Below are 16,608 nucleotides of genomic sequence, written 5' to 3' on the forward strand. Positions count from 1 at the left end.
AGAAATGTGGCAAATCATCAATGTGTTTGTATAAATAACACACACACAAAATGGTCATTTGACTGTTTGTAATGCTCACATCAACCTCATCAACAATCTTAAACCTGCTGCTATGGAGTCCCTGCACTCCTCGAAGCAGCAGTTGGTCAAAATCAAATAGGTTTGTGTCAGGTCGGTGCTAATGCCTCTTTGTTTCTAACAAAGAGGCATTAGCATTCTTTAATCATGTTTTCCTCAGAATGGTTGAACATTTTCCCCCCCAAAAAAGTATTTACTTGTCATATTAAACACATGCACTGAACCTACACACAAAACAAATGAAATACCCAACTGGAGTAATGAGTCAAGATCTACTTTATTTCATTTTTCAGAGTTGGGGGGGGGGGGGGGGTAAATTAGAATTTCATTGTATCCAAGACAATAAACAATTTTCTTTTAAATCACTTCAGTGAGCTGTACATTTCTGCATGTTCAAAAGTCATGCAGGGGAATCTCTTTATTGACAGCTTTGCTGGGATTGGTCGATTGGTACTCTACTATGTGTGAAGCTCAGAATTCAGTGTGCATGTTGCCCGCAGAATAAAAAAATACAATGTAATAAAAACAAACAATAAAAAAACAAAAAAGAAAAAGAAATGGACAAAAGCAGCAATGATGTCATAACACAGACATTCAAACATTTAAGATGTTTCCAGCACATCTTGGATACACTAATAAAATCTAGCCCAACCAGAATCCGGTAGCTGAATGCAATTTAGAGTTATAAGAGGATTCAGTAGCTCATTAGAGAGTTCAAGGATACACTGAGATGTAACATATACTACAGTATTTCAAGCACTAAGAAATAGGCCATAACATTCTCACTGGGCTTGTTTTCTGATCTGTACTTAACCACACTGAGCTGAAGATATTCACTGTGTGGCAAGATCCTCTTTGACTGTCTTGATGAAGGATGCTGGGGACCCATTAGTCTTTTTATCTTGCCTTGACCTCGCATGGAGTCGACGTAGTTAGATGTTATTGAGGGGTCATTTTCACGCATTTCATTCAGAACATGAATGACATGCTACACATTTACCGGCACTCATTCCCACCAACAAAACTGAAGTTCCAACAATGCAGAGTAAAGGGTAGGGCAGGGGACACCTGTTCCAGCAGACAGTGTACCCAGCTTACATTCACCAGGTTTCCAGAGACAGAGCTAAGAAACAAATGACTTGATCAGGATGCCTCTGATAGCAATTTTATTCTGAAAATTTCACTGACTAAAATGGTAACATGGTCCAGCATCTGAGGGACAATCTGAAGAACATGACTCATAAGTCGTTATTCAATGTCATTTAAGGTTGTCCCTGAAGATGCAACTTTATCATTTCTTCTTCTTCATGTGCTATGTTACACTTCCTGATTCGTTCCTCAAATAGCCGCCTTAAATTTCTCTGAAGGATAGAGAAGTGTTCAAAAGTGTTCAAAAACTACATTGGGACAAATGCCAACATGCTTTTATGAACTCTGCATTTAACTTCTTCCCCGAAGTAATGGTCCTGGACATTGGTAAATTAAGGCAGCCCACAGGTCTCCACTGATGGAGGTATAGAATGCAATTCATTTTCAGCTAATGGCTTGCTGTTTTCATGTTACACCGCACACAAATACTTAAATCAATACTTCAATCAAAATCTTTTGTGCATCAGTTCTTTCCTCATAATTATATTTCACTTGCACATCTCAAACAATCAATTTAGCGTCATGTTTCATTAAATATGACAAACACAACACTTATATATGTATGCTTGATGAGAATGATGTCAGTGTAAATCAAGCACAGGTTATTCAAGCCTGACTGATGGAGAAAACACAAATGGAATTACTTGTCCACAGATCATTAAAACACTCCAGCTTATGGTGATTCAGATTCTATAAGCATACAGCAATATGTAACACTCCGAGTAGCATAGCACACTTAGACCAGGAGGTCCAACACAGTATCAATTCACATGAGGCTACATTATTACCAAGCGCACACCTTCCTCCACTGAAGAAAGCTCTCGTCATTTCAGCAGTATAGCTGTTGTTCAAACTCAATGTTTTCCAAACCTTAAACACAGATGCTGAAGACCAGGCTCCAGGAACCTTTCTTTTCGACTGAACCCATTTTCCCTCTGATGTGGTTTGCAGGTACGCAGAGTTAAAAATGAAAAACTATGTATAAAGAAAACAACACCCCTCATACCCATTATGGGATTCTTCTTGGATGATAAATCACCCCTTTAACTTATAGACGTGTAGCACTCTGCTATGTGTTGTGTTTAACCTGCGAAACACTGCAAGTTCGGGTAAACTTTTTACAAGGCAGGGATGCGAAGGTCCATTTACCTGACAGGCTGCAGGTAAACACTGTAACAGCACACTGAGTCTGTGCTTACTCCTGAAAAACAAGATACAGTGGAGAAGTGACAAAAATATCAAAGACCTGGCAACAGATACTTTGTGTATTGCCTGAATAAAACACCCAGTGCTCTGAGGCAGGACAAGGAAGTGGCTGACAGTCCAACAGCCAATCAAAACACACAAGTGAAAGGAGGCCTGTGTCAAGACTCAGTCCCTCCAGAAACGCGCTTCTCGCAGACCGTCTGCACCTGGCACGCCGAAGTTCTACGTCAAGCGAAAAAGGATGGAGGCTGTAACCGTATTTACAAAATGTACACAGCCAGAGCTTTGGACTTTGAGCGGTCAAGTCGGCAGCTCCAGAAAAAAAAAAAAAAAAAAAAATCTTGTTCACCATTTTGAATTCATCATTTGTTAATACAAAAAAAGGATGATGTTTAAAGAAAAAAACTTTTGAAATTCTTTTCTTTTTTTGTCAGTTAAAAAGTCAGTGCGGTGCGGTGGCGGTCAGTGGGCGATGCCCTCATTGGTGTAGCCGTCGTATCCATTCTCTGTGTACAGCGACAGCTCCTCCGCGCTGCTGGTGCCGTTGTTTATCTCTGCGGTGACAGGAGAAGAGCAGTCAATCCATTGGCCTGTAAATCCAGTCTGATGGCGCCCCCCGAAAGGAGCTACCCCAGAGCCCGTCATGGGGCACATCACGGCGGAGAAAGGTGAAATTCACACTGAACTGGAATGGAGTAAACCCAACACCGATCCAACAAACACCTGAATCAATCACACTGTGAGTGGGAGCAGGGGAAAGCAGGCGCATTTAGGGAGCACAACAGGAGGACACATCTCATAAACAGCCAATTCTGAAATCCTCCCTTTCATAATTCTTGGTTTCACTCTTTCTATGCCAGCAACACCTTAAGAAAGAGTGGCGCTACAGACGTTCGTGATACAATGCTGACAATGCATATCCAAAGAAATTAGTACTTCCTTCAAGGGGCTGAGCAGGCTTGCTCTCTCAAAATCTATCTGCAGTCTAAAATACTTCATCATTTCACATATGTAGGTCATTGATGCAAAACATTCAGTCTCAGCTCAGCGTAAAAGTGCTTGAAAATGTAACTCTGGGAGAGGATTTGTTTGGCCATACCAAGAGCAAGCAATGACACGGCAATGACAAGGTTGTGTGCTACTCTTTGCATGCCTTTCCTTTTTTTTTTTTAGTTCCTGTTGTTTCCAGAAAGCCACTGCTGGTGCCCTTTAATCAATGTGATTTATTGCAGGCCTTGTTGTGCCCGCGCTGCACTGCGCTGATAGAGGTGGGAAGGCCAGCACTGGCAGTAGTAAACTCACCTCTCACTTCCTGGCAGAGCAGAGCTCCCATGCGGGGCAGAGGGGGCGGGGCGGGGGGAGCAGGCTGTTAGAGGCTGGGGAGGGCGGAGCACGACGGAAGGGCACTGGAAGTGGGGAGGGGCACAGCAAGCACACTGAGCAGGCCGAGGCTGAATTAGCGTGCATGAGAGAGGGGTTCGCACGAGACGGCACGACTCGGACGGGATGGGATCGGCGTCCGGGTCGGCTCCCGTTACCTGAGAAGATGAGCTTCTCCTTCATGAGGCTGACGTCCCGGCTGGACCTGCGCACGGCGGCGCTCAGCATGATCTGCTCCGGGTTGTAGCTGCGCATGCCGCTCAGTCTCCACCTGTGGAGCAGAGCAGGGCCGCGGTCAGGACCCGGGAACCACGGTCTGCACTGTGCTAATACTACCCACGGGTGGGGGAGTATACAGGGAGGCAGTGTAGCATAGTGGTAAGGAACAGGGCTCAATTCCCCTCTGAGGTACTGCTGTTGTGCACAATTGCCTCAGTAAATATCAAGCTGTATAAACGGATAACATGTAAAACTGTAACCTATTTAAGTTGCTCTGGATAAGACCATCTGTTAAATGACAATAATGTAATGCAACGCAATGTAATGGAATGGGTGCAGTCAAGAGCTGGGAACCCTGGCCTGCAACACATTAATGCTATTCAGGGACATGGTCAGGATGCGGGAGCCATGGTCTGCACAGAGGTAAAGCTGCCCACAAACATGGCCGGTAACCCAGAACTCTGCCCTACACTGTGGTAATCCTGCCCCTGCTCTCTTCCTGCCCTCAGTGGCTGACTGCCAAGTAGCCATACTCTCGCTGTTCAGGGTTCCAATATCTTTAAATGTCCTCATTACACACTGAGGCAAACTTCTCATTTCACAAAGGCACACACACACAGATACACAGGCACTTGCACACACTCACAGACAGACATTTCTTGAAAGAAATTTTCTTGTGGAAGTATACAAGCGATTGGCAACAGACATGCCAACCCAGGGTACAACAAGCACTGGCACTGTTACAGCTGCTAGAGTACTTTACTGAAATACACTACACCTAAACTCCAAGCCTACACTGAGGCTGTAGCCATAGCTACAGAGAGGAGCTGGATGGTTAGAAATGGACACACTGTACTCGTTATACATGGGACACAAAACAATTGCATTGTTTTTCTTGGAGATTATTTGTGTCGCATTTACAAAAAACATAACCATGCTTTTGAAGACTATGCTGGTTAGGGTGGTGGTGGAGCATTACAGTCTTGCTCTTCTGTAAGATATCTGACAGATGCTAGGCCCCTGGAGCATGCACATGAGTGCATTTCTTGCTCATCTTAAACAGCATTACTCAGTTTCTGTGGCCGTCCTTCCTGTGAGATTTACAGCTGAGGGCAGGGACGGAGGTCTGAGGCCACAGCACCGGGGCAGTGGCATAAATAACACAGACATTCACTGCGCTGTGCTTCTGTAAAACCACAACACCATCAAACTGTTCGGTCCAGACGATTCATGTATCCAGCAGGGGCCAAAGGTTTATACTTCTGTATGTATGAACGACGCAGCAGATCTTTTGACATCTTCCTTATTGCTTCTCGCTACGCGGCACACTTTTTTATTGAGAAGAATAGTGTCAAGAGGAAGCAGTACAGTGAAAAGAGAAGAGAGGCGAGGTGGTCAGACACAGCAGACAGAGAGAGAGAGACTGGTGTTAATCTGAATGATGAAGAGCTCAGAGCAACAGGCTGACAGAGAGAAAGAGACAGAAAGAGAAAGAAACACAAAGAGGAGAGAGGAAGAAACGCTCCCATGTTAATGCGGGCAGAGACACAACAACAAGGAGAGTGCAGCAATGGAGAAAAGCATCATGGGTGAGGAGAGGTGTCCTGGTTACCTGATCATGTGATAGCTGAGAGATGCCAGTTACAGCAGAGAGGAGGAGCATGCACGTCAGGCAGAGCAGAGAGAGAGAGAGAGAGAGAGAGAGAGAGAAAAAAAACAGGGCGGAGAGAGAACAGAGAGGTCAGTTAAGAAGGCAGACACACCCACACAAACACAGTCCGGCCACAGACAGGGAAACCCTCTCCCATGGGACACTACAGGCACAGTGACATCAGTGGAAAAGCAGAGAAAGGACGCAGAACTAGCCCCTGCTGGGGCAACTCGTATAACAGACATGGCTATATGTTCCGGACAGCACAAAATATCGAATGCAAATTGTGTTTTCAGCAAACAGACAGCCATACTGTAATAAAATGTACTGTAACATTGACTATTTTCAGACATCGCTGGTAAACATGTCTGGATTTAACCAAGTTAGAACACAATTCCCCAATCAAGTTATTTTTCCAGATCAGCCTTCATGCTACCACAAGGGGGTGCTCTATTCCTGAATACGCTTGGGGCGCATTTTTACAAATAAAAGCCTTGGGCATATTTCTCATATTCGTCTTCTAGTGTTTGTATATATGAATAGAATTAAACCATGAAAAAGATTGCCTCTCTAAAAAAAAAAAGACATTATTAACTGAATATACAAGCCAACATTTCATCCCCAAACAACTGCCATCACAGTACCCATCAGTTTATCTGGTTATTCAAGTAAAAACCTAGGGTTAACACAATAACAGAACGTAACTGTTGAGTAAGTAAATGAAATCACAAACATGACACTTTCTCTTTCAAGTTATCTCTTATAGTGAATGTTCACTCTGGATCAGTGATACTGATGCCATCATATGGGACATCACATTAGTTTCATCCTGCAGTCAGATGCCTTCTCTCTCTCTCTAATTTATGGTCTGAAAAAGTGACAGGCTTCACTGACTGTGCAGCCGGGGGGGGGGGGGGGTTGGGGGTGACGGTGGTAGTGAATTTGAGGTGTCTGCTGCCAGAAATCATTTGGTACGAAGCTGGAGAGCGTGATTTTTAATTCCAGGTGCATATTCATTTAGTATGCAGAGGAGAGCCAACAACAGGATCGTCCTGAGTTATCGCAACAGAAAGGAGTGGAGCCCACACGCACCCTGTAATTAGGCTTGGTTACATAATCCCTTGCTCTACAGCAGCGGTTGTGACAGACCGTTTACTGCTGGTGGTGAGAGATTAGGAGACCCCGTTTGAGGGTTTGTACAGTACATATGCACTGTGTGTATTAGGTGCAATTCAGAGTTTTATCTCTGTGTCTGTGTACAACAGGCAAACAGCCCCTTGGTTGTGGATTTCGAAAACACAGATGGCCCTCGTCCCCTGCTGGTTAAAGGCGGCTGGGTATAGCAGGAGCACTGACATATGCAAATGAGTCCAGGTGCTGCTGACGCACTGCTAAACTCATCAAGCCTAATTAAGAACAACAGGGGCTCATCCGCGGGGGAGGGGTGCTGTGGGCTGAGAGGTGGGCGGGAGACCCGACAGAGTGACGGGAGAATGAGGCTCCACCAATCACACAACGGCCGGGGGCTGCCATGTGCTGTCAATCACCTACTTACACAACCCAATCAAAAGCCTTTGCTCACCAGAGCAGAACACACTGATTGGTTTATTTTAAGGAGTCAACTGGAGGGCTCCATCTGTTTAAGGGCTTATGAAGCCTCAGTCCGCCTCTTCCGTGACCCCCACCGTGTCACACTGCACAGGCACTTAAAGCTGTACGGCTCAGCGCTTGCGCTCTCCAGCTCAAAAGCACATGACTGTTCAAAGAGGACACTCCATCGCATGCACATCAGTAAGTCAGTATGCCTTGATTGCTTGCATGGGTGCAATGAATTGGCATCCCATTGAAACTGCTGTTGGCACTAGTGAGCAGACATGCATACAACAGCGTTAAGGTGATGACTATGACCTATGACTGGTGATACAGTAAAGGTTTGAAGGAAACCGTTGTTGATGCTACTTGCAGAGCATTAACATTACCCAAATTCACCACTCATTTTGCTTTCATGAGAATGAATATCCACCAGGAAGGCGCTTCATCTCATGCCACAGACACAACACAAAGAGGGAATCTCTGCCACCATGAACAAAAACACCACAAGGCCATGATTACGTGTGACAAATAGTGCAAATTTTACTTACTTTTGGAACACAAATATTCCTATTATAATTGCAAAGGACACAAGGTCTGACGTTATCCAGATCAAGCTGTATTCTTCTGGGCTCTGAAAGAGAGAAGGAGCTGTTGACACTGGCAAACCACTAGATGGCAGTAACACTTACATTATCAGCAGAAGGTTGACTACTGATCTCCTCTCACAAATTTAGTTTTGGTTACAAGCACAGCATTCTCACTGAAGAATTCAATATGCATTTTAGAATTGAAATTTATGACACAGATAAATACAACAAGCTGCCCATGAACTGTAAGAAGAAATTATTACATATAAGCATGTTCATTTCCTGTTCAGGAAGAAGTGTCTAACTGAAGCAGAACTAAGAGAGGAGAGGTTCAAACACAACCACATAGAGTAAAACATGACCAGTGATGGCTTACCATGACCCAGATGGGGTAAGGCACCTTTTTAAGGATGTGAGGGGCGTCGGAGGAGACGGATGCCACACCGCTGCACCACAGCACTGAGAAGAGCCACGGCTCGTTCACAGTGTACAGAGTGAGGCTGATGTTGTTCTCCGAGAGTTCTCTGTTGTGCACGCGCGCGCGCACACACACACACACACACACACACACACACACACACACACACACAAAATGGACAGCATGGTAAACCTCTCGTGACCAACTTTGAGTTCTATCTGTTATGGCACAAACTGAACCTGGTTTACAGTAATGTGACAGGCCTGAGACAGAAACTAGACAGCAAGTGCAGGAGCGTGACTGGGCGTACCGGATTTCCGCAGGACTGGCCTGGTTGTAGCGCAAGTGGAGTCTGACGATACCTCTCTGCCGGAGGGTCTGCGCAGGCAGCTTGACTCCCGAGGTCTGCTGGAAGCCAGGGGCCTCCTGCCGTACCACCTCCCGGTCCCAGTCTGGAGTCCACATCACCTGCAGGAGAACCGGCCAAGGGGCTGATTACCATGGAAGGTCGAGTGCTGTACCACTTCTACTACAGGCAGAGTGCGGCCCGTGTGGTTTGGGCCAAAATCTGCAGTCTCACAGAATAGAGGCTCACTGTCAACAATGAGAGAGTGACTCTGAGCTGTATCACTTTATTACTCTCACATCCAGTAGGGGGCAGTCTGATCACAACAAGCTTATTAGGACTAACAATAAAAACAGGTTCCCCCTGACAGAAACCAGAGGAAGACTGGCCAGTATCATGGTAAACTGTAGGGTGCTGAATGCAGGGGAAGGCATGGTCAGAAACAGAGCCCTCACCTGCTCCTCCGGTATTCCGGACTGCTGGAACGCCTGCAGCGTGTCTGTGATCCAGCTGTAGTAGCGCGGGTGCTCCGGTGGGGGTCTGCGCAGGTTGAAGATGACCGACTGGTTGGACCGCACCGCCACGCGCAGCAGGTCCTGGAGGTTGCACACCGTCTGGTTCGCGGCCCGGTTCTGGTCTTTCTGGGACATGGACTGCACCGTCCAGAAGGGGTCATCCTAAGAGGAGGGGGTGGTTAGAGGGGCATGCGGGGATTTTAGGAACACAGGCTTTCTATAGTAGTGAATGGCAACAGGACAAATGCTGTCAGCCATTCTGAAAGTAGAGCACTTTTACACATATTTAACATACCACAGTGCATCATGCAAGAACCTTAGATACTCTCTAAGCCAAATCTAAGACAGCCTAAACTAAGAGAGACTAGCAGAGAGAGACATACCCTCAGGAACCACTTCCCAGCGTTGAGAGCGCGAAGCTCCGTCCAGTTGAACAGGGAGGCGTCGTGGAACTGCCTCTCTGGGAAGACCTTCTCAACGTCAGTGGTCCTCCTCAGCGTGCGGTCACCCATCAGGAAGGGCACTCCGTCCAGGCTGGGGGAGGACAGGGCCGTGTAAGGGGCGTATATTCACCAACACACGTGTGCGCACACACACACGGTTTGCACAAACCCTTCATGCTTTCATTCTGTCTTTCACTCCCCACTGCTCTAGCCCCGGAGGGCCAGGGTGGACCTGGGTTTGGTGTATAAACACGAAGCTCGCTTAGACACGACCAAGGAATCACATGCGATTTGATTACATATCCAAACAAGAATTTCAGTTACGCAATGCAGATGGAAAAAAAAAACACCATTTGGTAGAACCTGTGTGGTGTGGGTGTGACCAGAGTTGTAGAGCTTATGTGGAACTGCAGGGCATATGTGTGAGACCACAGAGGGTATGAGACTGTAGAACATGTATGAGATCACAGAACATGTGTGAGACAAGAGCTGTAGAGCTTGCGTGAGGGTAGAGCTGTAACGTGTGGGAGAGACCACAGAATGTGTGTGATATGAGAGCTGTGGAGCTCCTGTGAGACCTGTGAGAATGTGTGAAATGGGTGCTACAGAGCTTGTGTGACACTAGAACTGTAAAAGTGTATGTGAAACCATAGAACTTGTGTGAGATGGCAGCTGTAGAGTGTGTGTGACATGGGCTGGAAAACGTGTTTTTGACCAAACAACATATGTTTCTATGAACATATGATTCTAGAAACTATGTGAGATGGAAGCTGTAAAGTGTGTGTGAGTGCTGCAGACGGGAGCTTTATGGCTGTATGTGCTACTCACTGTGATGTTCCCTCTAAGACAGGCTCTGATTAATGACTCAGCAGGGTCACAGGCCCAGTGCAGTCAGGCCCACCTGGCATTGTGGCTGTAATCTGTGTCACTCATTAATCCTCATTACAAAGCCCGGTGTAGTTTCACCCGCGTATTACCCACCGTCATTAGTCAGCAAGAACTATAGTGTGAATCTGACTCTGTGCCAGAAACTGCAGGACCTCTGGTCAATGTAGGTCATGGCATCCGCCATTCGATAATGTGAAAAGGAAGTGCATAGTGAGCACAGTCGATAGTGAACCTTGGCAATGCTATAACCTGCCAATATCAAACCTCATTCCACCAGGGCTGCCTGTGTAACAGAAGCTGAGGATGAGAAGAGGCTGAGGCGCTGATGGAGATGGGTGATACAGGGCTCAGATGTCTATCGATTTCCCCCCCTGCGGTTCACGGGGGAGCGGATTACCTGATGGCCACGTCGGCCTCCAGCCCGCTGACGCTGTGCTGCAGGGCTTTGTTGAAGGACATGAGGGTGTTCTCAGGAGCCAGCTGTGGGGGACATGGAGAGCCAGCATGAAAACCCGCCGCAGGGAGAGAGGGAGAGCGCGGGGCCACCTGACATGTGCATACAGCGACATGGGCATTATGAAAACGTTTGCTCGCAGTGTCTTCCTGGCTATGTCAAAGCCTTGCAGTCACCTGACCTTGACCAGTTAATTCACCTCTGTGAAGACAAATGTGGACAGGCATAATTTTACAGCTACTTGCTAAAACTCTTGTAGAAATAAATCACATAACCAATAACATCCAAGACATAAAACGCATAAGATCATTGACCTGGAGCACAGCAAAACATAAATAAAGGGACAGAGTTCATCGATCTCAATTTTTCAGAGGGAGGTCTTGATGAAAGTCTGTATAACATTGGTCAGTAAATATCATATTTGATATTGATGTCTATGCACAGAGCATTTGAAACAGATTAATCACTGGCTTGTCCTTCAACTCCATCTCCAGCTGCCATCCCCAAGGCACTGGCACACAGTAACATGCCCTAACAGTCTGTGTGTCAAGTCCCATCTTTGCTGGTCCTGCAGGTGATCTGGAACAGATTCCTTTCCCACGGTGGGAAAGTTCATGTGACAATGTTGCTCAACCGCTGAAATGCTCTCCAAGAAAAACGAAGCCTGCTGCTATTGTAGCAACAAAGTACAAAGTAAAGAGACATCTGAAAAATAATCTGTATCATAACCCAACATAAATATTTCTATATGTGCTCGCTTTTTGTTTTTTTCAGGTAGCTTGTCCTTTAAATGGAACATAAAACATTCAATAACTGTAAGAGAAAGAGATTCAAAACTACAACAGCTATAAACAATAACTAATATAATTCCATGTGAGGTGAAATACAAGTATACTCTACAAACTACTAAAATAGATTCTGACAATGGTAGTAAGCAAATTCATTATTATTATTATTATTTTATTATTATGGGTTTTTTTAATGTAAGAACAGAGTTGTAATTTATACGAATCATGGCTCTGACATTCATATAAAAATGGAGGTTTGGATTCTTCCTCTCTGTTAGTCTGAGAGTAATGGGACAAGTGTAGTAACTTTAAATTGCATCTCAAATGAAATCTGCCATCTACAAGAAAGAGCTCTAGGAATCGCTCACCATTGGCACACCCCGATGGCCAATGACGTCTGGCCGTTGTTTGAGGCTGTCCCGGTCCATGAGGCATGGGGAGGTGATGGTGAGGGGGGCTAGGTAGAGAGCCAGCAGGACACTCAGGTAGAGCAGGAGCAGGAAGAGCTGGAACCCTGTGGAAGAACAAGATTGAGCACTCCTATCAGCTTTGCACACCGCAGCTGCACAGGCACTACGCATCTCCCAGTCTGGTTAACTGCAGCAGAGGACCACATCAGACATGATACTAATCAGTGCCAGTACTTGAAGCCACTAACCAGTGTCCAATCATTGTAAAGAGAATGGAGTGTGAACATAAATGAAAATTCATCTTCCTACAGAGCTCACTTTTTTTCAGCAATTGGCTGTATGGTGAGACCAGTTCCTTTTGTTTGCTGGTTTTCAAAAATATATACATTTTCATACTTGCTCTTTTTGTTCATAATTTTTGTAAGAAGTGTTGACCAGCGTCTCCACATTTGGCACCTGAGTGGGATTCAAACTCGTTGCAAGAAAGGAGTAACTACTATTTTTTTATAGTAGCAAGTTAAAGAATGAGCAGAAGAAAAACCCAGCTAAGGAAACGATAGACATGAATGTCAGGTAACCATCGAGGACCTGAAAGTAAACTGCTCCAGGCATCTGATGACCTGTGGTGCCTGGGAGGAGCAGCCTGGAGGCCCTTGGAAACTGGCGAGGCCAAGAGGGAGAGCAGCATACAGGTGCAGCAGAAGGGGGAGCAGTTCAAGGGGCCAGAGAGGGAAAATCTCAGTGACCAGCCAATTAGGGGCTTGCAACACACGTAATAGAGCTTGTCTGTCTCTACTTTGTCTGTCTCTACTCCCTTTGTGAGGCTGGGAGAGGGGGAGGAAGTGTGAAAGAGGAGTCTTCACCTGTCCCCAAAATGGCTTCAATGTTTGTTAATGTGGTGTTAATCATGTTGCTATTATTAACAGTTTGAACATTAAGTTTTTCCAATGTGCAATATTTGCAATAGACAGATTTTGTACCATCAGTACAATCCTCACATCTGCTTAATTGAAGGCATACTAGTGTGTGGCTGAAGAGCAGGAGTTTGGTTTCAGCTGGTTGTGTGCTCAGGGTGATTCCTTTTGTCTGCTGGATTTTTAAAATAAATATTTTTTTTTTTATTTGTGCTTTCTGTTCATTTTTTTGTGAGACGTGTCAGCCAGCTTCTCTACAAGGACAAATGTGGTTAGTTGATTGAGGGGAGAAAATACAGACGTGCCAGCGTCCACATCGATGGTGTAGATGTACAACAGGTCACGCAGCCGCACTGCCATTCTTCCCTTGTGATCTGCTCATCACAGAAGTGACAGCAGCCTCTGGCTGCATCCTCCCCAGCTCTGTCCCCGGTTTGCTTAATAACAATCGCTTCTTGTCACTGGTAGCCGTCTTGTCAAGGTCAGGGCCAAGGACAGATTGGAATATAAGTGGGACATTTCTTATTACAGAGGCGAGAGCAGTCACCTCCAATCTCACATATCTCATTGGCATTCCCCATGAGTCTTCCTGAGAACAGAGACGCGAGTCCTGCCTTCACAGCGGCGTAACCTCCTGTGCCAGGCTTAGGGATCAGCACAACTGCAGCTGCAGAAAGTTTAAGAGCTCCCCTTTATTCACCCTTGTAAATGTACTGAGAGCTCTCATGAGGATTAACTCTGGTATCGTACTGTACCTGCACCAGCCCGAGCTGGTCAGCTGCTGTCAGCTGCAGTGTGTGCATTATGCTGAAGTGTTCTGCTTGTCTCTGATCTCGGATCAGTTAAGGTGAAAGCGCACTTACTTGTTTTCTCGGCACGGATGACATGACAGGCGACCAGCCCGCCCAGCGCTGTGACGGCAGCCAGAGCTCCTAAGTGCAGGAAGGGACCTGTGGCCTGGGTACAAACGGAGACATTTAGTGAAAACTCAGACAGCCTTTGACATGAGTGGACAGACATTCAAACAAGCTAGGGGGCGCTAAAACTCAACAGTCCCTATAGGGTTAGTGGCAATAGGACAAGGTCTAGCCTGAAGAGAGATCAGGATGATTCGGGGGAGGGGGGTGCTGAAGTTCAGGGGCCCAGATAAGGGTAGTAGCAATAAGACAAACGCTGACCTGCAGTGAAATCAGGACGACATCCCACTCCTCTCCCCACAGCTCATCCATGGAGATCACGCCTGTGATGGTGGTCATTAAGGCTGCCGTCACACCAATCTGTAAACACACACAAACACACACGCGCGCGCGCGCGCGCGCACACACACACACACACACACACACACACACACACACACACACACACACACACACACACACACACACACACACACACACACACAGAGTGATATTCCCATTGCACATTCACCCTAGCTTTTCACTCCTCATTCTCTGTGATTCTCATGTTTTCCCATATTAGAAAACAGCACTCTGTAGCAGGCAGGAAACTCATTTTCACACTTTCTACATATCCCTGGTGGGGACATGGCAGCCACTCCAGCAGGTCAGTCACAGTTCATTTACCCATTCCAAGAAAAAGCTGGGGTGAAACTGAGACAGCATACCTTGTGGAGCCAGTACAGATTCAGCTGCTGTCCCACTGCTATGTGGCAAAGTGCTAAAATCTGGAAAACAGAGGGAGAGGACAGTGTTTGTGAGAGACCAAAGCTGCAAGAAGTAAACATGTCATTAGACTATTTAGTTACTAGGCAGACAATCTCCTAAAGTGCTAGTTTACATGTTTCCATATAATTCATTCCTATAGCTGGATATAACCCAGCTCATAAGTGAAAGTATTTTAGAATACAAAAGCTTATAGGATATGCAGTTTGAAAGGCACACAACAGCACAATCTAGTATCAACATTAATCCTGGGAAGCCACTGCTGTACACCTACAGTATGGTGAGATTCAAAAATCAGTGCCAGGATGAGCATTTGCGCATTTAGTAAGAGCTTGAGAAATGGAGACTCGCCATTAAGAATGTAATGTAGGTGAATCCAGCAGCTGTTGTGGCGAGTATGGGGATGGTCCCATCGCTCCACTCCCCAGACCGGTTAAACAAAGACCTGGAGGGAGACCAGAGTTAGACGCATTATGGACAGCATTAGTCTTATAACAGGGAAGATAGTGAGCCCAGAAAGGAACAAGGCTGTCTGGGGGGACACTCTCTTGTGTCTTTGATTGAGGTACCTAAACTCTTCCTTAAACATACCCTACAGCTGTGTTTTATGAGCACAGAACTATTACACATCTTTTACAAGAGTGTGGCATTCTATAGGAAGCCAATCGCTGGTATACTTCCATCAAAGCGCTATTCTGATCATTACCATAGCAACGGTTGTAGCACATGAGCGTGCGAGCAAAAGCACACATCTGCAGATACATACCTCCAGGCTTTGGAGTGTGGGGGCGGCAGGTGACTACAGAACAGCGTGAGGTGGACACGGCCCAGATCTCACTGCTAATTACACTCTCATCCCCATCACTTATTCCGCAGGACAAGGCAGCTCCTTGAGGCCTTACAGGCAGGTCACCAGGAACCACAGCTATTTTTAAGTACCCCGCAGAGGGAACATTCCCCCACCCCTGCTGGTGGGCTGGAGTGCTAAAAGGACGGTTTGGGGGGGGGGGGTATGATATTGAGAGAAGGCAGGTGCTTCTTCTCAGGAGAACGACCTTGAGGAACACAGCGAGGAGCGTGTTGCTGACAAGACACTCATCCTGTTCCTGTGCTTAAACCACAGTTTGTGGAACAACAGCTGGCCTGGATACGTGCCGCCTTCTGACATTTGGGTCGCACATTGGAAATGTTCAGGAAAAGCACTTATGGTGTGTACTCTGTGAGGACATCAAAACACACCAAAGCACAAAACAACTGTAAGAAAGGACCATGTAGTTTCCTGGCCAGTTTTAAAGGCTATCCGTAAGGACTTTGTCTTCTTCACTTTCAAGACCTTTGTCTAACAGGAGTAATTGCATTTAGTCGCTGAGGAGGACGTCACCTCTGTCTGTCACAAATACTAAACCATCAGGCTTTGAAAAACAGTAAGAGCAGGAATTTTACATACTAAAGCTCACTTCTGCGTGACTGGACAACAGCTGCATAAATGTTTAGACCCTACTCGTCTTTCAAGGTTTCAACTTATCAGCACAGTCTCCTACAGCCAAGGTAGCTTTATTGTTACGGGGATCAACAGAAGGGTCTGCTACACCGCAATGCCACCCAGTGAAAATTACTCACAGGATCAGAGGTTCAGCTGAGGCCACTCGGCCTGCTTTATGCAGCGCGGTTCTAATCTGTCTAGTGACCAAACCACCCACGGATGGAGCCGGTGGGGGATTATCGTAATGATGAGTGAAACACCAACAGAAATAAAGTGCAAAAATATTCACAGCTTGACGGCAGTGTGCGAATGCGGTTCATAAATTAATAGGTACAGTATGTTGAGGCCATCATTTTAAAGAGCAGACGAAGCCAGAGCTGCTGGTCCTAGGACATGCAAATGAT

The 16,608-nt window shown here is 46.1% G+C and overlaps 1 protein-coding gene across 1 annotated transcript in view; it reads right to left on the bottom strand.

Moving 5' to 3' along the window:
* Positions 1 to 400: 400 nt before the first annotated feature.
* The window catches only part of LOC118774828 (glycerophosphodiester phosphodiesterase domain-containing protein 5-like), a 44,335-nt gene continuing 28,127 nt past the window's right edge, over positions 401 to 16,608 (bottom strand). The window contains exons 4-16 of the mRNA XM_036524365.1: positions 15,073 to 15,166; positions 14,664 to 14,723; positions 14,218 to 14,316; positions 13,903 to 13,996; positions 12,084 to 12,229; positions 10,871 to 10,953; positions 9,526 to 9,676; positions 9,083 to 9,304; positions 8,592 to 8,749; positions 8,240 to 8,387; positions 7,825 to 7,907; positions 3,972 to 4,084; positions 401 to 2,987 (exon numbers count right to left, since the gene is read on the bottom strand). Coding sequence (XP_036380258.1) covers positions 2,896 to 2,987; positions 3,972 to 4,084; positions 7,825 to 7,907; positions 8,240 to 8,387; positions 8,592 to 8,749; positions 9,083 to 9,304; positions 9,526 to 9,676; positions 10,871 to 10,953; positions 12,084 to 12,229; positions 13,903 to 13,996; positions 14,218 to 14,316; positions 14,664 to 14,723; positions 15,073 to 15,166 — 1,543 coding nt within the window. The 3' untranslated portion in view covers positions 401 to 2,895. The remainder of the gene's footprint in view (positions 2,988 to 3,971; positions 4,085 to 7,824; positions 7,908 to 8,239; positions 8,388 to 8,591; positions 8,750 to 9,082; positions 9,305 to 9,525; positions 9,677 to 10,870; positions 10,954 to 12,083; positions 12,230 to 13,902; positions 13,997 to 14,217; positions 14,317 to 14,663; positions 14,724 to 15,072; positions 15,167 to 16,608) is intronic.

Source organism: Megalops cyprinoides, chromosome 3 (genome assembly GCF_013368585.1).
Source record: "Megalops cyprinoides isolate fMegCyp1 chromosome 3, fMegCyp1.pri, whole genome shotgun sequence".
Lineage (NCBI taxonomy): Eukaryota > Metazoa > Chordata > Actinopteri > Elopiformes > Megalopidae > Megalops > Megalops cyprinoides.